A 19,010-nucleotide genomic window follows, 5' to 3' on the forward strand; every position below is an offset into this window, starting at 1 on the left:
GCCAGCATCAAATGAGCGCTATTAGTGTGTTGTATTTAGACTCTAGGATTTGTTGAAACCCACCTTGAAAGAAGACTTAGCTCGGAGACTCAGCCCTATATTTAGCCTACTACTCCATTAAAATCACCCGGAGAGGGATCGATGATGCGGCTAAGGTTAATTGAAGAGGCATATCTGGCCGCTTGTCAAATGCCGCGGAGGTTGCTGCGATCTCACGTGCTGCTCCCGCGGCGAGGCTGCTGCTGCCACCTCCGCCGCAACACTTATCCTTCCCCTCCTTTCTACCACTCCCTTGAACAACTCCTCTCTTTTAGAAACCAAGCTCGCTGGTCAAAGAGAGATAAACTCACATACCGTTCAGTGGCCCGGTCTCGTCCCCGCGCTCTCATGCTAATGAAGACCGACTCGCTATTGCGGTAATGCGCTAGGGATGTTGGCGCTTTCAAATGTCCAAGCTCCGTTCAGCATGGGTGATAACCTGGGCCATGCTTTTGTCGCTATGGCTTGCCATGGCCCAGGGCATGAGGACAGATCGAGTCAAACAACTTAGGTTAGATTCTGCAAAGCAATGACCATGTCTGAGGAATTCCGCTAACGGCACTTTGGGTTATCTATGGCCAGGAAGGAAACCGAACACATGTTCTATCACGGCTTTGATAACTACATCCAACACGCTTTCCCCGAAGATGAGCTTCGCCCCTTGACCTGCCGTCCATTGATCCGCGATCGAGACAATCCCGCGCACGCCGAGCTCAATGACGTCCTTGGAAACTATTCCCTGACCCTTATCGACAGTCTATCATCTTTGGCCATCCTTGCGTCGAGTCCAGAGGGTGGTCAAAGAGCTTTGGGTTACTTTCAGAGGGGAGTGGAGGATTTTGTCACGCTTTACGGAGATGGGTCTGATAGCCCTGCTGGCCAGGGCGAACGGAGCCGAGGATTTGACATGGATAGCAAAGTTCAAGTGTTTGAGACGGTCATTCGAGGGCTGGGTATGTGCCGACCACGTTCTATAAAGACTCATTAGAGGTCCACCTCCTTGGCTAACATCTGTCACTGCAGGCGGACTACTCAGTGCTCATCTCTTTGCTGTGGGTGACCTTCCCATTGTTGGGTATACCCCTTCGGATAAAGAAGCTACCTTCGCGAAGGCCTGGGATAAGTCATCTTTCGGGGACGGCAAAAACGGTATCTATTGGAAGACAGGGTTCATATATGATGGCCAACTCTTGCGACTCGCGGCCGACCTGGGGAATCGTCTTCTGCCCGCTTTCTATACGGACACCGGTCTTCCTTACCCGCGAGTCAACCTACGATACGGAGTTCAAAGACAACCATTTTATGCGAATTCGCCACTTAATACGGCTCGTTCGTGCAATGGTTCGAACTCTGAAGGCTGCCAGAAAAGTCGCTGGTCATCATTCCCAGAAACTACGGAAACTTGCAGCGCTGGCGCTGGCAGTCTCGTCCTAGAATTTACGGTTCTAAGCCGGCTTACAGGCGATGGCCGGTACGAGGAGCTTGCTAAGAGGGCTTTCTGGGCCGTCTGGGCGCGACGAAGTGAAATTGGCTTGATTGGCTCTGGTATTGATGCTGAATCGGGCCGATGGGTACACTCGTACACTGGGGTAAGTACTTTCCGAGCTTTACATCATTATTCCGGGCTGGGTTTAACAAATGATAATAGATCGGTGCCGGAATTGATAGCTTCTTTGAATATGCATTCAAGTCATACGTCCTGCTCTCCTCAGGAGAGCGACCTCCCCATAACACAAGCAGTCCGTGGTATCTGTTGGATGATTACTTTCTACCCTTGAGCGAGCACGAACACTCTTCGGAAGCTTTCTTGGAAGTGTGGCAAGAGTCACATGCGTCCATCAAAAGACATTTGTACCGAGGAGATGGCCATCAACATCCCCATCTTATTCAAGGCGACATCTTCACGGGCGCGACTCGTGCTTTCTGGATAGATAGCCTCAGCGCTTTCTACCCGGGGTTGCTGACGCTGGCTGGTGAGTTGGATGAGGCGATTGGAATTCATCTTCTAGCCACTGCCATCTGGACCCGTTTCTCTGGCTTGCCTGAAAGATGGAATGTTGCCACAGGCAACATAGAGCAAAACTTGGCGTGGTACGGTGGCCGTCCAGAGTTCGTGGAATCTACCTACTACCTGTACCGGGCAACCAAGGATCCATGGTACTTGCATGTAGGTGAAATGGTTTTGCGTGATCTCAAGCGCCGATGCTGGACCAAGTGTGGCTGGGCCGGCATTCAGGATGTTCGTAACGGCGAGCTCAATGATCGGATGGAGAGCTTTTTCTTGGGGGAAACCGCAAAATACATGTTCCTACTCTATGATCTTGAACACCCGCTGAACAAGATGGACCAGCCGTTTGTGTTCTCTACAGAGGGCCATCCTCTGATAATACCCAAGCGCAGTACTGCACCCCACGCACGCGGGGAATCACTGGTGAGCGTGAAGAGCAGGGAACCTGTTTGCCAAATGGCACCTCTTCCCCCAACATTGGTGGGCTCATCCACTGCTGCACGTCCTGACGTTTTTCATGCCGCGAGTCTGGCTCGCCTGCATCTCATGCCCACTCGAGATGTTCCCGAAGGACCACTCCTTGAATATGCTGAGGACCACCCGAGCATATCAGTATCTGACCTATCATCGCCCACTAACTATACATTCTATCCTTGGACCTTACCACCAGAGTTGATACCTTTCAATGGAACTAGCGCTCCCTTGATATCTCGCCCAACTCTTGACATCTCCTTCCCAGCACTTCCTGGAATGGTTGTGGGCCCCGGGTCGCTCGAACGCGTTCGGGATGGCATCTTTGTGAAAGCCATCGGAGGGCTGCGGTTGAGCATGGTCCGGGATGTCCTAGCAACTGACAAAGCAAAGAGCTCGGACATGGACGAGTTCAGGGTGCAGGTAATCAATAACGTGCCACTGGGAAAGGATGAGAAGGTATATCTTTTGCGGGAAATCACATTCGACGTGCTTGATCCCACTGATCCGAATTTTTCGCGCGTTCGCGACTCTGGGATGATTGACATTGTCATTGATGTTCTGCCAGAGCTTCCCCGTCAGCGAAATGTTTCAGATGATGGTTCTGAAGCCACGGCACCCCAAGGGGCACGGGGCCCAATCATCCACGACTCGACTTCGGTGAACGGCAACATTGAAAGTGGCGATCCATCCATTTCAAGCATGAAGACAGTACTGTCCTCTTTAGTTAACTCCTTATCTACCCTGCTCCGGGACGAAGCGCGAGCTGAGACCGGTCTGCCGCCGCAAAAATCGTCAGTCTTGCGCTTGATGATTCCGGCAGCTATCTCAACCGGTCTCGGGTCGGCCCCGTTGCCGGATGTGGAGGATGCCTCTACAACGTCCGCAACAGGCGACCTGTCAAAACGGCGCCTCAGCTGGTCCAGCGTCTACTTCGCAGACGAGCTCTGCGATCATCGTCTTTCGCGGGAAATTGTCCAGAATCACCAAGTGCTTGTACTCAAGCGCGGCGGATGTAGTTTCTCCGAAAAAATACGCAACATCCCCGCATATCCGCCGTCGCGTCAGGCTTTGAAACTTGTGATCGTGGTTTCTTACCATAAGGAAAAGGTTGATTTGTCGGAAATGGCGGACTCCGAGCCGGCCTCGCCTGGATTGGCTGCTGTGCACTCAGCACGGCACCTTGTTCGGCCACATCTAGACGAAAGCCAATTCACTGCAGGTGGCCTTCCGCGACGCCATCCTCTAAGTATGGTAATGGTGGGTGGCGGCGAGGAGACCTACGCACTGCTTCGACAGGCGACTGGAGTTGGGATCAAGCGACGCTATTCGGTGCGATCCCAGGGAGTTCCCATCAACAATTTGTACATTGTGTAGTACGAGATACAGGTTGGGGATAACACCCATGGAAGAGATAGATCTCTGCTGTCTGTGTACATATCTGCATACACTCACATATACAAATCACCAAGAATATATTCAATTGGAAGACAGCGACACTTGGCCAATATCGAAATGTGAACACTAAACAATAACAACGGGATCGGCGGTCGCCTCCGGCAATCGGGCCGAACCCCACAGAGGCTTATGCCGAACCCGTCCGAGCTCGGCCCCTCTTGCCTGCGGGCTGTCCCTGTCCCCTCCCTTCTACATCTATTCAATTCTCTACTCTCTCTCTCTATCTCCCTTATCGAGCATCATACAGTCCCCTGGATAGTGTACAGTGCACACGAAGACTTGTATATACACATTCATCTATATACATACATAGACATCACATCTAATCGCTCTTCATCGTCTACATACTTCACTTTGCATATTTAAAAAATCCGCAGCACGCACCATCCACGAAAAGAAAATGCATCTCCACGACCCTCCCAGCACGACCCCCTCCTCCACGCCGATCAACATCAACGCTCCCAGCGGGCCCACAGCGACCACCGACCGGTCCAAAGAACAACAATCCCAGACCGAGCGACCGCTCTACTTCGCCTACGGCTCCAACCTGTCCCCGTCGCAGATGTCCACGCGCTGCATCCACAACCCGGCCTCCTCGGTGCCGCTTGCCATCGCGCGCCTCCCGCACTGGCGCTGGCTGATCTGTGACGCCGGCTACGCGAACGTCCTCCCGCCGCCCGAGCTGCGCGTCGGTCCGCAGACGGGTGTGCAGGGCGACGAGGTGCCCGTCTCGGGGACAGAGGACGCGGTGTATGGGGTGCTGTACGCGATGGACGAGCGGGACGAGCGGCTGCTAGATGGGTTCGAGGGCGTGGACTGGGATGCGCCTGCGGCGGGGTCGGGCGGTGGGAAGGACGGCGCGGTCGTGGTGCCGCCGGTGAGTGTTCGGCCCAGGGAGCAAGGGCAGGGAGATTACAATAAGTGGGTGGTCGACGCGGAGGTGGTGCAGTGGTTGGAGGGTGCGCACGGTGGCGATAACACCGTGCCGGTGTTGGTGTATGTCGATGAGTTGAGGGTCAAGTTGGGCCTGCCCAAGGAGGAGTACATCCCGCGCATGAATCGCGCAATCCGGGAGTCGGTCGCCCTCGGACTTCCGGCGAGATGGGCCGAGGAGGTTATGAGGCCGTCGATACCTCTTAATTAAGTGGGAAATCACGATAGGGTGTTTGGTCCGAGGGCATGTCAGGCTGTTTGTTTATTTGGGACGATTGCTTACGACCGGGCGGAGGTCATGTGACTGCGTGTAAAGGCATGGATTTCACGTGCATTGACTACTAGGACAGATGTTTATATACTAGATGTATCGTCAATAAATAGCATTTTCATGGTCTATAAATATAACTGATGCGCAGCACCGTCCGACGCGTAAGAACCACTCATGATCATTATCGAGTAGTTTCACTTCAGAATGCCGGAAGACACCAGTCCAGGAACGCCAGTCGTTCTTGATGGCGAGCAACTTTTAGATTTCAACTTTCTCCGACGCTGGCAGACCATCCGTCGGGGGGCTCAGCCAAGAGCTGGCGATGCAGCGAGGTCACACCGGCCATCGACCAATTGCATGATGACGCACGGCATCATATCCTGGCTACCGAGCCCCCAGCGATCCGTCCAGGCGGGTCATACCGGCGGGATGAACTCTTTTCTGACTTTGCGTACTTTTTTGGACTGAAACCGGACCACCCAACGAATAAATCAGAGCGGCAACACAGTGCATGGTTGCTTTATTTTTGAATTCAGAGGACCTTCTCTTCCTGGCCAGTCAGAAGGGTGTGGACGGGGGCGGAGAGCTTGTCCCGTCCCTTGAGGAACTCGAGTTCGAGAATGAAAACGAAGGCCATGAGATCGCCGCCCATCTTCTTGATCAACTCTCCAGCGGCATAAGCCGAACCGCCTGGTCCACGTCAGTTTGCGTGTTTATATCAGATCAGTGGAGAGGGATACATACCGGTGGCAATGATATCGTCCACGACAAGGACCTTCTGGCCGGGCTTGATGGCATCGGACTGCATTTGGAAGAAGTCCTCGCCATACTCCTTCTGGTAGCCCTGGGTCTCGCAAGGACCGGGAAGCTTGCCCTGCTTACGAACAGGAACGAAGCCAGCACCGAGTCTCAGAGCCAGGCTGGGACCGAACAAGAAGCCACGGGCCTCAAGACCGACGATGACATCGGGCTTCTGGTTGCCATTGCTCTCGAGGATGTGGAGCTCGAGGCAGCGGAGGAGGGCCTCGTGCAGAGTAGGGTTGGCGAAAATCGGAAGGATATCCTCGAACAGGATGCCGGGCAGCGGGAAGTCGGGGAACTGGCGCAGAGCACCGCGCAGGCTTATTTTAAGATTGGAGAGTTCGGTGGCGCGGGTGGGATTGGAGGCGGACTGTCCGGCGACTTGGGCGGCGGTGGTGGCATGGGGATCCTGAAGGGGAGGGGTCGAAGCTGATTGAGACATGGTGAAAAGGGAGAGGAGAAAGGAGAAGAAAATAAAAGAGAAGAAAGGGGAGAAGAAGACTAGACCCTAGAGGCGGGGGGAGATAAGAGAAGAAGGACAGGGAAGGAAGAGAGAGGGGGGTGGTTAGTTTAGTGGTAAGTGTAGTAAGAGTCAGTAATGACTTTCTAGTGAGGGGTGATGGGAAGATCAAAAAAAAAAAGTAAAAATAGTGAAATTTGATGTGATAAGAAAGGAAGAAGAGGGGAAAATCGGGAAAAAAAAATTAAGTAGGAAGGATGGATTGGGAAGATCCGACCCCCTGCTGGTACTGTCACCACGCTGTAATAGCCTGGTAACTTCCCCCTATTTCCTACACAAAACATGTCTATACCTGTCTTGTCCTGTACGATACTGCACATATCTTCCTCAATGCTATCATCCCCCCCTCCTCAACTATCAACAACAACTACTCGTAGAGCAAAGCAGAGTCGAGAGCATTTCTACCCTTTTGTCTAGACTACCACACCATCATTCGTCTCGATGCAACGACCTATCGTGAATAAGAGAGAGCTTGAAGGGAGGGGAATGGCCTGCGCCTCTGTTTCAGAGAATAAGCCAATCTTTTGCATTACCTTGCCCGTCGCATTGTTTTGCCCCTCCATCGATGGTGCCATGGAGAAGACTGCTGCAACTCACCACCTCTCCCTCTGGTATTTCTCTCGAGTATGACATGACCTTACCTGAACAAGAACTGGCTCTTCTTTGTGCTAGTTAATTTCCCTGGCTGTCCCGCACACTTCTTCCTATCATCTGGCTACGGATGCCATGACCGGTGACGGCTATTGATTTATAGATGGCCAGTGTAACACATCATCCTGACTAACGCAGTCGGTATTATCAAGTGGCTGTGATGGATGAATACCACGATTTGGTTCCGGTGGATCATACCCGTCGTCGTCACCTTTGATCGTCATGCTTTGCTGCAATCGGATTTCCCGATGATCCTTCTATAGACCGCTGGTCGGAACCCACCCCGTGTGCTTTATATATCACATTTCTCCTGTTTCGACACCGACGGCCGCGGCTTTGCTACTGCACTGAGAACTCCAGGAAAACAGACGGCCCCTAGTAACATGGGATTCCAGGTTACTCTGGTCCACACCAATTGAAAATACACGTGAGATCGTTGGACGATTCCAATGGATCCCAATGAAGCTCGATCAAGGCGATCAAAGAACCGGGTTGAAGCCACACCGCCGCCTTTCCTCCGACCTCATCGTCTAACCCAACTTGGCTGGCAACTCAACTCCTAAAGTACCGCCCAGCCCCGGTTAATTGTCTCAAGAGGCTGCTGGACCTGCAGCTGAAGCGCGACACTGCCTTGTGTTGCGCTGGTCGCCCGGTCCATCTCCCTGCATACCCTCATCCCCTCACCCTCATGTCGCTCGGAAAAACGCCGCTGCGGCAGCACCCATTTGCTGCCGTGCCTGGGCTGTACTAGTGAGTCCCGTGCTAATTGATAATTTTATGCTCGGTTACATACCATCATGACCCGGAACGAAGCATCTGGACCATCTGCAAGCGCATCGATCTCGCCTAGTTGTCCTTAAGATAACTAGCCCATCGCAGCAAATGTTCAAGGTAATTACTCGCTTTTATGAACCCGCCTTGAAGACATGGAAGAGTTGAATCGATTGCACTGCTCCCGAGGCGTATGCGGCATGTAGTATACTTATCATGCTATTTTGCTAAATACATCGCCGAGGTGCGCATGTCGCTGTAACCCTGCTGCAGTACTGTCAGTGCCGATTTTACCTACCCCGCCAGCGCAAGACAAGGATCTGCCAATAGTGTCTGGTCTTCAAACCGGCATTCCCTTCCACACCTTGGTGCAACGGGAAAGGGCATGGAGGAGCGCTGCCTGGCCTGAAAGGTGTGAATGGATCAAATACACAGCGTGCTGATCACGCCCCGCATATGCTAATGCCATTTGATTCGTTTGCTGAAATATGTCCGTTGCTAGGCATACACGGTCTTTTATTGTATTCACCTTCAGCTCCAGCATCGACTAGGCCATGAAATGACTCATCTATTGGCCCCAGTCATAATCAAGACTGACTCTAGGTGTCACTAAGCTCCGGCTTCTGGAGCAATATTTTTCGATCTATGCATTCGATTAGCGCATGGGCGGCCACCGTCTCGGCTTATTGCTGAGTATGTTGGCTATGCTACGGGTGGCTTGTTGACTAGGTTAACGCTCATTTTTGTTTCATCTGCAAGAATGCAAGCCGTACCGTGTGGCTGTTAGAATGAGGCGACGATAGATGACCCAGGGCGATTACACTTAGGAGGCCCGCAGATCAAATGGACTAGATCACGTGGCTAGTAACATGGCTTTCTACAAATCGTGTATTGGTTGGGGCTTGAGATCTTCCGATCTCCAATAACCCCAGTCATAGTACGAGTTCCTGCGTGTCCGATCTTACCGCGATGTGTGACACGGCGTATGTGTCTTCGCAAAACCAATGTCATTGTCTAAGGCCCAGTTACCAGCTGGCCTGATCTTTCTTTTCTAGAGCTAATGCAAGTCGATGCCGACGTGATCCGAGACTGACAATGAGCGACGTCATAATCTCCTACTCGTCTTCTGTCCACGGCTTGTTGCGCCTATCGTCGAAAGGGGACACAGTACTCTCAGGATGGATCCTGGGGCTTTCACACCTAGACGCATACCGTGAGTCTGCCAAGCTGCAGCTACCTTGACGGACGGCAGCATTGTGGCTGCGTCTGCATTATGCTAATGCACGGCACGAACACACCATGTGCGCACGGATGTATTTTCTGCCTCTTACCCTGCTTTCAGGGGGACAAGGCGGTCCGCTACTGTGCGGAGATTCCATGAGCTAGACCCATGTCTCATATTCATATGGTCAGACTTGCACAATCGGCGCATGTGTGATGGTGTGCTCTCTTATTCCATGTGCCAATAGAGAGATAGGTGACCCCGGGGGGTGGGGGGCGCGGGATTACCCGACGTTGGCATGCATTACCCAAGGGGTGTAAGGCAGACAAATCATCATGTACTAAAGTGGTTGATAGCTGTAAGCTTCTTTGTGTCTTTTTAGAGAACAACACGAAGTATCCGACAATGACAGGAGTAAGCTGGGAAGAGAGGGGGAGCCGGGGGTAAAAAGTTGGGGGGGTTTGTGGAATCGGGCTGTGAAGGAAAAAAGAAGGCAAAAAGAAACAGCCGAACGCGGGGGTTGAACCCGCAACCTTGAGATTAAGAGTCTCACGCTCTGCCGATTGAGCTAGCCCGGCTAATGTTGAAGATGACTTAAGATAGTGCGCTATGATCGAGTAGTAAAATTACCACTGTAATTTCATCCTTTGTCGGGTAGTACCTTGAACTTGCATTGCAATTGACCGTGGACAACCATAGCTTTCAACTATACAACATGCTCTTTTGTGTTTGGGATTGAGTTAAATGTCGCCTGTGAGGCTATAATCGTGCTTGGTTTTTTATTGGGCTTCTTGAAAGGATGGTTATATCTCTGGGATCAGCCACTATTCTGAAAGTCCGAACGCACAGCATATGATGCCATGTAAAGTTAGTTGGATGCTGAGCTATCATGCAACACTCGCGACCATTAGTAGCCCCGAACTGACGAGCGCCCGACTACGTATACGCTGCTTTTACTGTACAGTAAGTATTATTTACAGGTACGGCGCAGTCGCTGCCTGACGAACCCATCATGTGACCGACGCACAGACCAGCTCGCTTAGCTTCCGTTCATTTAAAGAAGCTCGAGTCGCATCCTTTCCCCTTTTCTTTCGCCCGCTCCATTTTCCACTCGATGATCCTACTCCGCACTTCTGCTCAGGGCAGAAGTGCTTGGCTAGATTATCAGATGTACTGTCTGCTCTGTAACTATCAGACCTGATGCTTGAAATGTCACCTGCACTCATCGAATCCAAGTCGCAGCTGGATCTCCAGCTGCAAACCCTCGCAAGGGCCTTCGAGGCTCTGTTACTGACCACTCAACAACTCAGTTGCAAAGAGAGAACTTTGCAGCAAAGGCTGAAACATGCCTCTGAAGAGGTAAGAATCACACTCCTTCTCTATCACACTCCTTCCTCCCTTCTGTCTCAAAGGACGAGAAAAATCGATTAGCTCTAGATCAGGAGTCGCATCTGCGGCGGTGACGGATATATCATGTATTATCTGATGAGACTTTCCACCTTTGTGTTCTTTTATCACAAGTCTCAGGAATGCACATGCTAACATTCCTCTCAGTATATCAAGTTAGCAGAAAAACTCCCCGGTGGCCTTGACGGTCATACCAAAATTGTTTCCGAAAAAATCGCTGGTCGCTCTGCCGAATACGATTACCAATTCAAACAGCAACTCAACCCGCCGGACGTAGTAAAGTCGCTTGCCGAGTCCGGCAACGTAGGAGATGTGGCTCTCGCCTCCATTAGGGAGGGATTGGCTTGCTATCAATCTATCATACCTCCCCAAGATGCTAAGCAGCTTCCGGATCTTGACTCATGTCTTGTTGCCACGAGAGCTGGACTGCCTCCCACCCTAGAAAAAGACTTCACTACCAAGGGTACGCAGGGGAGTCTGCGATGCCCGTTTGCGAAGCCTAACAATAAACCCCCTGAAAATGGGGTGACCAATGGAGTCGAGCTTGCCTCTCAAGATATAAACGAGGACACGTGTGGCCATGCCGACCTGGACCCGATCAAAGCTGAGCAGAACGATAGACGTTCAAGTCGCGCGCCCTCGACGAGGTCGTCGAACACTCGCTGCCCCGTTTCACGATGTCCCATAAGATATCTAGACCAGCATAGCCCGGAAGAGATCGCCGATTATGTCGAAAGACACAAACACGAGATCCCTAGGAGCCATGCAATCTGTGTCCAGCGGTACCAGCGGGACTCGCAGACCATGCGGCATCTAGATGCGAAGTATGGTAATCTGATCAGCATGATCCAAGGCCTGTCCGTCAAACATCGGGCTTTCCTTCCGGGTACCACCCAGAATGGAGCGCCACCTTCAAGCTCGTCTGCTGAACGAGTGGAAAAATGGGCTGAGGAGGTGGGCTTGAAGTCGGACATGCATCCTCCTCCCATCAAGGAAGAGGAAGGTGAAGGCGAGATAGAACAGGAAGACGAGGAGCGAAAAGGACATTTCGACCGTCCTCTGCGTGAGGTTCGGGTGGGTGAATCTCCAAGCAGGCCTTGGGGTATCCCTGTCCCGATCACGCCGATGCCTCCCACCGCATCTGCACCTCAATCCCCCGCAGCACCCGTCGCTGCCTCCCTCGATCCAACCTCCAATTCCACATCTCCAACACCGGCTGTCGTCATATCCTCCAATTTACCGATGAGTGATTCGCCGCCCGAGCATCACGCCGCACCGCCGAAGACCGGCCGCTGCCCCTTTGGGCACGGCGCGCCTTCTGGGAACAAAGAAACCAAGCCCCCAGCAGTGCCCCAGCAAGCGAAAACGATCAAGAACCACGAGAAATCGAATCACACCGAAGACCCTGCGAAGGAAGACCGTGAAGAAGCACACGACGCTGCCAATCCCACGCAGCAGCCGGCAGTGAACAGTGTGGTCTTCAATGGTCCGGTATTTTTCGGGTTTTCAGCGGAGCAGACAGCCTTGGTCTTGCAGCAGCTGGGCAAGCTAGGGAATTATGGATGAATGGCGATTCTCTCTGAGCGTTTCAGCCCTGATCTTCCCTCTCCTCCTCAGTCATGTGTCTTTGACCGCCTACTAATGATGCTATGACATCTCATTCATGACCCCGTACATACCTACATCTGCGTGCATATTTGTATATCTAGCTAGCGAGCCAGCACTGGTTAGTGTCTTAAGTCACTTGTACAAATTCACCTATTATTCAAGCCATGCTCCAAGCAGACACCGAGAATAATAGTTACAGTAGTCAAGAAGTATAAGTCAATCAGTAGTTTTCCGATGTCGGCCGGGCAAGGAAGGCACTTTGCCGCGGGGTTTCGGCCTCGGCCTCTGATCCTCCTCCATTCCCTCACCAACTAGATTAAACCACTTCAATGTTCCCCTCCGGTGCTCGTCTTCTGCTCGCCCGCCTCGCCTCCTCTTCTTCCTCTCCAGCGCCTCTTCAACCTCTCCGTCGTCCTCTCCTTAAACCCACCCAACCCAAATTTCACCAATTCGTCACCATGTCCACTGGTCTTGACATCGTTCACACCGCTGGTGCTGCCCAGCGTAAGTACAGCCTGCAATACCACCAGTCTCCCCGTCCTCCCTCATTACCCCACCACACCCAGATAATCGAGCACAGGATGCATTGATTGACTCCGTCTTCTCACTCTCCTTCCCCAATATGAAAATCACAATAGCACATCCCCGAAGAGAAATGGATCACTGCTAACCACACCCCATTTCCACACAGCTGTCGGCCCCTACGTAAGTCCCCCGGATCTAACCTCCCCTCCCCTCGGCGCCTCCGTCCTGCCCGCCCGCCAGCTCAGCCGAGCGGGGAGATACAAAGGCTATCAGAAACCGTCCGTCCCCACGCAACTAGAAGCCTATTCACTTACATAGCTTGGTGGTGCAACACATACAGTCCCAGGCCATCAAGGTCAACGGCCAGATCTTCCTCTCCGGCCAGATCCCCCTCACCAAGGACGGTGTTCTCATCGAGGGCTCCATCGGCGAGAAGACCCGGCTCTGCTGCGAGAACATCAAGGCCGTCGTCGAGGCTGCCGGTTCCAGCGTCGAGAAGATCTTCAAGGTCACGGTACGTTTCCCACCCGGCCTCCCTTCTACATTTATGTTGTGTTGTTGTTGTTGTTGTTGGAAGAGGAGGAGTTGTTGCACGGTTTATCGGGGAATCGCATTGGGCGTGAGTCTGTACGAGATTTGGGAATGGCGGATGGATGTAGTGTTGGCATGATTATGTTGTATGGGGGCTGATCGTACTTACCCTCTGTGTGCTGGGTGATGTAGGTCCTCCTCGCCGATATGGCCGACTTCGATGCGATGAACCAGGAGTACGGCAAGTTCTTCGCCCACAAGCCTGCTCGTTCTTGCTTCGCCGTAAAGCAGCTGCCCAAGAACGTGCCCGTCGAGATCGAGTGCGTTGCCTTGGCTTGAGTGTCTCTCTCAGCTCCGATATGAGTACAGTTGGAAAAAGAAGATTGTACTGTACAGTACATGCTTGGAAATGAAACTCGTATATAGTGAATGACCATATCAATGTACCTTGCTGCGGGGAGTCCCGGAATGAGTTGCATCTCGAATTGAGTTCGGTCTTCAACCCGGGTTGTCGTACGATCTACCGTGGCAGAAGCCGTTACGTATCTCATGCGGCTGTGATTAACTATCATTACCCTATGTTTGACTTAGCTAGTAACCCGGAGCTCACCCCAGAGCCTCAGGCCCGCGCCCCCGTTTCCTCAGATGCAAGTAAAATCAAAATTAAATGGACCAAATGAACTCAAACTGGTGGTGGGAATCATGTCAAAATGCGAAATGTGGGAATGAGCAGATAAGGCAGGGGTCGCAACCCCCTAAACAACAAGAAAAAAAGGACAATCGAATGGGATGCCCGCGGGTCATCCATTGGTCGCTTTGAAACACTCATCGGCGTCCCAACATCCCCGTCATCTTACCCCCGGCCCCGGCCATCAGGCTTTGTTTAACGATGGCATCTGCCGCTGCCGCCGCTGCCAGTCGCTCCTTTTGACGACTGCGATCGCGGAGATAGCCTGCAGCTTCGGGGCGCATACGCAGGATACGCAGGATCATGTCATCGTTTGGCTCTGCTTGGGCTTCGCGCCATTTCTCCTCTTTCATCTTCCTCATCGTGCCGAGGTTGCGCGAGAGCATGATGCTCTTGGCACGACGAGCAGCCGGAAGCCCGAGAACACTACCGGGCCCGGAGGCACCCAGATGAGGGGGTGCTGAGACGCGGTTCTTGTTGGCCTGTTGGCGCGAGATTGTCGCAGAAGCCATCCGCTCTGAGGTGCGAATCAAGCTCTCGGTGGGTTCGAAATAGAAAAAGTTCAATGTCTGGATCTCATGGTACTTGGGCGACTTCAAAATATCGATAGACACACCGTGGGCTTCTCCAGTCTCCTCATCTACCGCGTGGAAGAAATTCAATAAAAGCACGAGCCAGCGTGCGACTATGTCGACCTCTTGCATTGTCAGGGGCTTCTGGTGAGATGGCTTGTCTGACAGAGGGGGCACAAGTAGGCTCTCGATAGTAGCGAGCACCTCTTTCCACAATCGTGCCATCACCATTTTCATCGCTTCGGATGTAAGAGTCTTGTTCATGATAGCAAAGTTGTCGTTGAAGTAGTCAAATAAGGGTGTTAATGCATTTTCCACATCCGCACTGGACGGTGTGGCGGTACTCGACTGAGCGCGATTCCGGTTGAGAAAGTTGGATACGCTGGATATGCTGAGCCCTCGCGAAAGGAGGGACTTGAGCGTTCGCCGCGACAGACAGTGACTGATGTACGCAGATAGCTGATGGAGACATTACTTATGTATTCTGTAGAGTGGGACACGACTATGCTTACCTTTTCCGTGATCTTGCGTGTCATGTCTCTCTCCGTCCGCTTTAACGTTCGGAAGGCTTTGCCAAAGTAGAACTGAATGTCATCACGCTCTCCTTCCATACTCACACGAAGTAACAATCTGCCCTGAGTATCTAGATCCAGCCAGTATTCTCTCGGGAGAAAGTCACTGAAGTGCACAGGATCAAGCTTGATCGATGTGCGACCGACATAGTCGTGATCGCCCACCGCGTCCCAGTCCCAGATAGTGGCGATGATGTTCAGAGGACCCTGTGTGGTAATGTCGACGGCATCGTCCCACCGTGGGTTGAGGTTGTTATAGATGATGCGAGTCTTTGCAATGCGCTTCTGATATTCATCAGCCAGAACCACATAAGGATCACTTCCTCCATTCATGTCGCAGGCCTTTAAATCTTCGGCTTCCACGACCTTGATAGTAAAGACATAGGTCGTAGACTTGCGTATTTTTTGCAACTGCGGTGCCGCATGTCTTGCTATAACCTCTGCACAACCGTCCACGTTGATTTCCTGCTCGAGCTTATCAAGCTGTGAAAGTGCATATTCAACGTTGTTGAGTTTAACCAAAGACTATTGAGAATGATGGAGTCAGTTGCGCCCGCGCAAATAATTTTGAACAACCCTACCTCAGGAAAGAACTGGAAAGGTTCGATTTTCTCTTTACTTGTCCATGCCTCTTTAGCAATCTGCATCAACTTCTCCTGAGCCGTTTGGTTAATGGCCGCTTCCTGATCCGGAGAAAGACGATCCATCTCCTTAGCGAACATCTGCTCCAATGATTCGCAGTATCTCGCGACACCGCTGCCAATAGACTTGGAGAGAGCCGTCATGAATTTTGCATACTGCAAGTCATCGTCCCATTCCAGCTGTATCATCTGTTCCACTACTTGGTTAAATGATCGGAAAATATCGATGACGGACACACTGTGTCTGTAATCCTCGGGAATCTCCTCGGCTGAGCCATCAGCTCGGACGTGGAAAGCATCCTGTTTCACTGCTTGCTCAACCCAATCCATGACCTTCTGGTCTGTCAGGCGGATCCATCGCCAGACAAAGTTCTCCATCAGGCCTTCCACATGGAATGGAAATGATGTGCTATATACTGTAATCAGCTCCCAGCACAGCATGTTAGTCTTAAGGAGTCTTGTTGGGGGACGTACTCTGGCATTGCCTCGGTAAAGAGACGACGGATACCTGCCAGTCGACGGTAGAGATCGAATCCATCTTGTATGTCAGTTTCTTCCCCTCGCACCTTCTCCAATTCTATTATCCGAGCCACCATCTCGTGAGCATCTTCCGAGAAGATCGGAAGGACGTTTGAGAGTAGAATCAGATAAGGATTGACCCTGAATTTCGATCAGTGAAAGTCATAACGGCTGACATTGGTGATGGCATAACATACCCCATGATTTCTGGATTGTTGCGATAACGCTTTCGAATTTTCTGCGCAAGTTTGGTGATGGCATCACACAACTGGATCACATGGTCTACTTCCCACTCTTCTGGCTGCACCGGAATGAGCTGGCCCAAAAGTTCTTGGTATTTCTCAGCGGCTTTCTGCGCCAGTCCGTCCTGCACGTACGAGCGGAAACGATCGATATCTTCCAAATCCTCGGTATAGTTAGGGTCCAACTGAATGTGATTCTCCAGTATGTACATGACCGGACCGATTGGACGTGGTTTAGTTTCGTAACAGTCCATCATAACATCATAGAGTTCTCTGAGGAGCGCCTCGTGAAGGGAGGACAGTATCTGTTGCATCAATAGAAGATCATGAATGGTCCATTTCGTACGGTCAAACAAAGCCGAAGCCACGAAGCTACTGCGCTTCCTGCCATCGGAGTTCGGTGCTTCCTTAACAAATGAAAATGCCGAGTCGAGGGTGTCAAGGTCGATTTCATTATCGACAAATTTAGACCGCACGACATCCAGAAAGAGGACTATCCTTGAAAATGCAGGAATTCGCCAGCGAAGACATATCTCATTCAGGAGTTCGGTCGACTGCTTTGACAATAGCTTCACAAGGGGAGCCTCGGATGTAGCCTGGGCAGCCTCAAGTTCACGGTCTTTCAAGTCGTGACCAAGGGTTTGGGCTAGTATATACCGGTACATTGACCGGGGGTCCTGCGGTATGTAGGTATATGTATCAGATTCGTCACTCCCGTACATGCCATCATCAGCGAGGGATAATGAGCTGAGATCCACAGGCTGATCTATAACGTATGATGATGGCCGCTCAGAGTTTGTTCTCGAAAATTCTCCAGCTAGATCTTGATCCGTCGCACTCGGATTGAACTGTGGAAGGGCACCTCCTGGAGTGCTCTTGGCTAGTTCAGGGTTCGATTGCACAATCGCAAGCATCATCTGGGATAGATCAGGACCTTCATTCTTCTTCCACACTTCATATGCTTCCTCATTGTCAAAGTCTTCCCGGGACAATGTCTTTCGAGTTTTCAGGGTTAAATGAGCCTGGTAGGTCTTCAAATCTCGCAGGGCGGCTTGACCCGTCCAGACTCCTCGATTATTATTGATATCGGCTTGAACCTGGCTCAGGTTCACATCAAAGATGCTTGCAACGTGCTGCACGAGGGGCATGTCCTTGATATCGTAGCTTAACGGGGCTATAACTTCTACGCTGGAGGGGCCATTTGTTTGCACAAGATCCTGATCCTGAGACAGCAGTTTGTTCTCTAGAACCGACAGGCGATTTGCCAGTTCGGGCCGTTCTTTAGCCCAGTCGTGATCTTTTAGAATAAGTGCAAACAAACGGACAAAAAGAGCCACGTGTCTGTCCACCATGAGTCTCCAGTGATCATCGTCGGGTTCCTTTCCCTTGCTCAGTTCCTTGGTCGCATTCGAATAGAAGATGAGAACGAGGTCTTCAGCCCGCCGGTCCTTCTCCATGCGCTTCTTGAACGACTGGTCCTTGAGGGTGTTGAGAAAAGCAGCAAAGGTCCTCACGACCAGCGGATCTTGGTACTCTTTCCGCTTCTCTTTTCCAATCAGGACCCCAGTCAGCCTCTTTTCCAGCTCTGATATGAAGCCGTGGGGAATCCGAGTACTCTTCGAATCTCGGACGAGCGAAAAATCGCTCATCAAATCGTGAAAGGAGGTTGACGCTCTCTTGGGCCGCTGCGGGACCGGTGCAGTCTGAACTCGACGCAATCGTGGTTGGAGAAGATAGGCTAAGTAGGCGACCCGCAGCGCATAGGTGTAAGCAGTGGTGGAGTTTACGGGACGTCTGCGAGACCCCGAGGGCGTGCGCGAATGGCGAGCTTCATTTTGAATGCTGTTGATCCGCCGATTGAGCCCTCGGGACTGGGTCGATGCTGTCGACATGGGAAGGAAAGGCGGTGTCGTTTCGTGCGGTCGGCCAGTAACTCCTTTATGTCCTAAGAGTGCTCAGAGAAAGTATTGTAGTGGTCGGGAATGAGTGGCAGAGATCATGGGTGGGAATAGACCGGTGTTGCGATCAAACCAGCAGCAGCATGGCCCTGGGGAAGGGGATTGGTAGGGATGATAACAGCTGCCTTGCTGCCTCGCAAGGGTGACTTTCCGATGGTTCCTCTTAGATTCACAGGAACGAAAGCAGGAAGACTGACTGCAAGTATTCAGTGCTTGTGTCGTAAGAAGAGAGGGGAAGTTGAAGTAGATTTCAGTTGGGCAAGTAGAAAGGGGTGGAGAGTTTGGAGGGGGATTGAAGTGTGTTGTTGTTTGAAACAGAACCTACCGCTTGCGCCCCCATTAAGCAAATGGACTGACGTAGTAGGTACTCGCCCGCCCTAGTCGCACCATCAACGGTTAATTGCCCACCATGACCCAGATATCCATGATAGGTCTTGGGGAGTCTAAATATGGATCAATGTATTTACTAGGTTGTCCCCTGCAAGCACAGATACCAACATTCCCACTTCTCTGACCCACCTTGTCAGCTCGAGAACAAATACTCGACAATTATGATACGGGGAGAATAGTAGAATCGCATAGGCTGTGGCTAATTCGTAGTT

General features: G+C 51.8%; 6 protein-coding genes and 1 non-coding gene across 7 annotated transcripts; 4 read left to right on the plus strand and 3 right to left on the minus strand.

Moving 5' to 3' along the window:
* The first annotated feature begins 297 nt into the window (after positions 1 to 297).
* Positions 298 to 3,965, plus strand: BO97DRAFT_446003 (glycoside hydrolase family 47 protein). The gene is made up of 4 exons (XM_025698603.1): positions 298 to 550; positions 622 to 992; positions 1,063 to 1,628; positions 1,688 to 3,965. The coding sequence occupies exons 1-4, from the start codon at positions 447 to 449 to the stop codon at positions 3,893 to 3,895; spliced, it is 3,249 nt and encodes a 1,082-aa protein (XP_025547821.1). The 5' UTR covers positions 298 to 446; the 3' UTR covers positions 3,896 to 3,965.
* Positions 3,966 to 4,281: 316 nt separating this feature from the next.
* On the plus strand, positions 4,282 to 5,124 carry BO97DRAFT_397717 (gamma-glutamylcyclotransferase family protein). The gene has a single exon (XM_025694157.1). The coding sequence runs from the start codon at positions 4,377 to 4,379 to the stop codon at positions 5,118 to 5,120; it is 744 nt and encodes a 247-aa protein (XP_025547822.1). The 5' UTR covers positions 4,282 to 4,376; the 3' UTR covers positions 5,121 to 5,124.
* A 100-nt stretch (positions 5,125 to 5,224) lies between these two features.
* On the minus strand, positions 5,225 to 6,608 carry BO97DRAFT_397722 (adenine phosphoribosyltransferase APT1). The gene is made up of 2 exons (XM_025694158.1): positions 5,925 to 6,608; positions 5,225 to 5,870 (listed from the first exon to the last, which is right to left on the minus strand). Exons 1-2 carry the CDS (start codon positions 6,421 to 6,423, stop codon positions 5,713 to 5,715), a joined length of 657 nt encoding a protein of 218 aa, XP_025547823.1. The 5' UTR covers positions 6,424 to 6,608; the 3' UTR covers positions 5,225 to 5,712.
* A 3,042-nt stretch (positions 6,609 to 9,650) lies between these two features.
* BO97DRAFT_t232 lies at positions 9,651 to 9,723 on the minus strand. The gene has a single exon. It is a non-coding gene; the product is annotated as a tRNA-Lys (tRNA).
* Positions 9,724 to 10,245: 522 nt separating this feature from the next.
* On the plus strand, positions 10,246 to 12,318 carry BO97DRAFT_408198 (uncharacterized protein). The gene is made up of 2 exons (XM_025695799.1): positions 10,246 to 10,504; positions 10,700 to 12,318. The coding sequence occupies exons 1-2, from the start codon at positions 10,355 to 10,357 to the stop codon at positions 12,116 to 12,118; spliced, it is 1,569 nt and encodes a 522-aa protein (XP_025547824.1). The 5' UTR covers positions 10,246 to 10,354; the 3' UTR covers positions 12,119 to 12,318.
* Positions 12,319 to 12,508: 190 nt separating this feature from the next.
* On the plus strand, positions 12,509 to 13,674 carry BO97DRAFT_408199 (YjgF-like protein). Its single transcript, XM_025695800.1, has 4 exons — positions 12,509 to 12,664; positions 12,852 to 12,865; positions 13,026 to 13,199; positions 13,409 to 13,674. Exons 1-4 carry the CDS (start codon positions 12,619 to 12,621, stop codon positions 13,553 to 13,555), a joined length of 381 nt encoding a protein of 126 aa, XP_025547825.1. The 5' UTR covers positions 12,509 to 12,618; the 3' UTR covers positions 13,556 to 13,674.
* A 97-nt stretch (positions 13,675 to 13,771) lies between these two features.
* BO97DRAFT_446008 (C2 domain protein) lies at positions 13,772 to 18,706 on the minus strand. The gene is made up of 5 exons (XM_025698604.1): positions 16,406 to 18,706; positions 16,164 to 16,349; positions 15,630 to 16,098; positions 14,989 to 15,573; positions 13,772 to 14,935 (listed from the first exon to the last, which is right to left on the minus strand). The coding sequence occupies exons 1-5, from the start codon at positions 18,340 to 18,342 to the stop codon at positions 14,042 to 14,044; spliced, it is 4,071 nt and encodes a 1,356-aa protein (XP_025547826.1). The 5' UTR covers positions 18,343 to 18,706; the 3' UTR covers positions 13,772 to 14,041.
* Between the last annotated feature and the right edge of the window lie 304 nt (positions 18,707 to 19,010).

Source organism: Aspergillus homomorphus, assembly GCF_003184865.1.
Source record: "Aspergillus homomorphus CBS 101889 unplaced genomic scaffold BO97scaffold_45, whole genome shotgun sequence".
Taxonomy (NCBI): Eukaryota; Fungi; Ascomycota; class Eurotiomycetes; order Eurotiales; family Aspergillaceae; genus Aspergillus; species Aspergillus homomorphus.

What these genes read in the sequence shown, in the direction of transcription:
- BO97DRAFT_446008 (XM_025698604.1), bottom strand. Translation starts at nt 18,342, where the DNA reads ATGTCGACAGCATCGACCCAGTCCCGAGGGCTCAATCGGCGGATCAAC. An exon ending in CTTTCCAGTTCTTTCCTGAG is followed by an intron (nt 15,574 to 15,629) that starts GTAGGGTTGTTC and finishes CATTCTCAATAG; the next exon opens with TCTTTGGTTAAACTCAACAA. An exon ending in CACGCAAGATCACGGAAAAG is followed by an intron (nt 14,936 to 14,988) that starts GTAAGCATAGTC and finishes TGTCTCCATCAG; the next exon opens with CTATCTGCGTACATCAGTCA.
- BO97DRAFT_446003 (XM_025698603.1), top strand. Translation starts at nt 447, where the DNA reads ATGTCCAAGCTCCGTTCAGCATGGGTGATAACCTGGGCCATGCTTTTG. An exon ending in GATCGAGTCAAACAACTTAG is followed by an intron (nt 551 to 621) that starts GTTAGATTCTGC and finishes ATCTATGGCCAG; the next exon opens with GAAGGAAACCGAACACATGT. An exon ending in GGGTACACTCGTACACTGGG is followed by an intron (nt 1,629 to 1,687) that starts GTAAGTACTTTC and finishes AAATGATAATAG; the next exon opens with ATCGGTGCCGGAATTGATAG.
- BO97DRAFT_408198 (XM_025695799.1), top strand. Translation starts at nt 10,355, where the DNA reads ATGTCACCTGCACTCATCGAATCCAAGTCGCAGCTGGATCTCCAGCTG. An exon ending in TGAAACATGCCTCTGAAGAG is followed by an intron (nt 10,505 to 10,699) that starts GTAAGAATCACA and finishes CATTCCTCTCAG; the next exon opens with TATATCAAGTTAGCAGAAAA.
- BO97DRAFT_397722 (XM_025694158.1), bottom strand. Translation starts at nt 6,423, where the DNA reads ATGTCTCAATCAGCTTCGACCCCTCCCCTTCAGGATCCCCATGCCACC. An exon ending in GGACGATATCATTGCCACCG is followed by an intron (nt 5,871 to 5,924) that starts GTATGTATCCCT and finishes GACGTGGACCAG; the next exon opens with GCGGTTCGGCTTATGCCGCT.
- BO97DRAFT_408199 (XM_025695800.1), top strand. Translation starts at nt 12,619, where the DNA reads ATGTCCACTGGTCTTGACATCGTTCACACCGCTGGTGCTGCCCAGC. An exon ending in AGAAGATCTTCAAGGTCACG is followed by an intron (nt 13,200 to 13,408) that starts GTACGTTTCCCA and finishes TGGGTGATGTAG; the next exon opens with GTCCTCCTCGCCGATATGGC.
- BO97DRAFT_397717 (XM_025694157.1), top strand. Translation starts at nt 4,377, where the DNA reads ATGCATCTCCACGACCCTCCCAGCACGACCCCCTCCTCCACGCCGATC.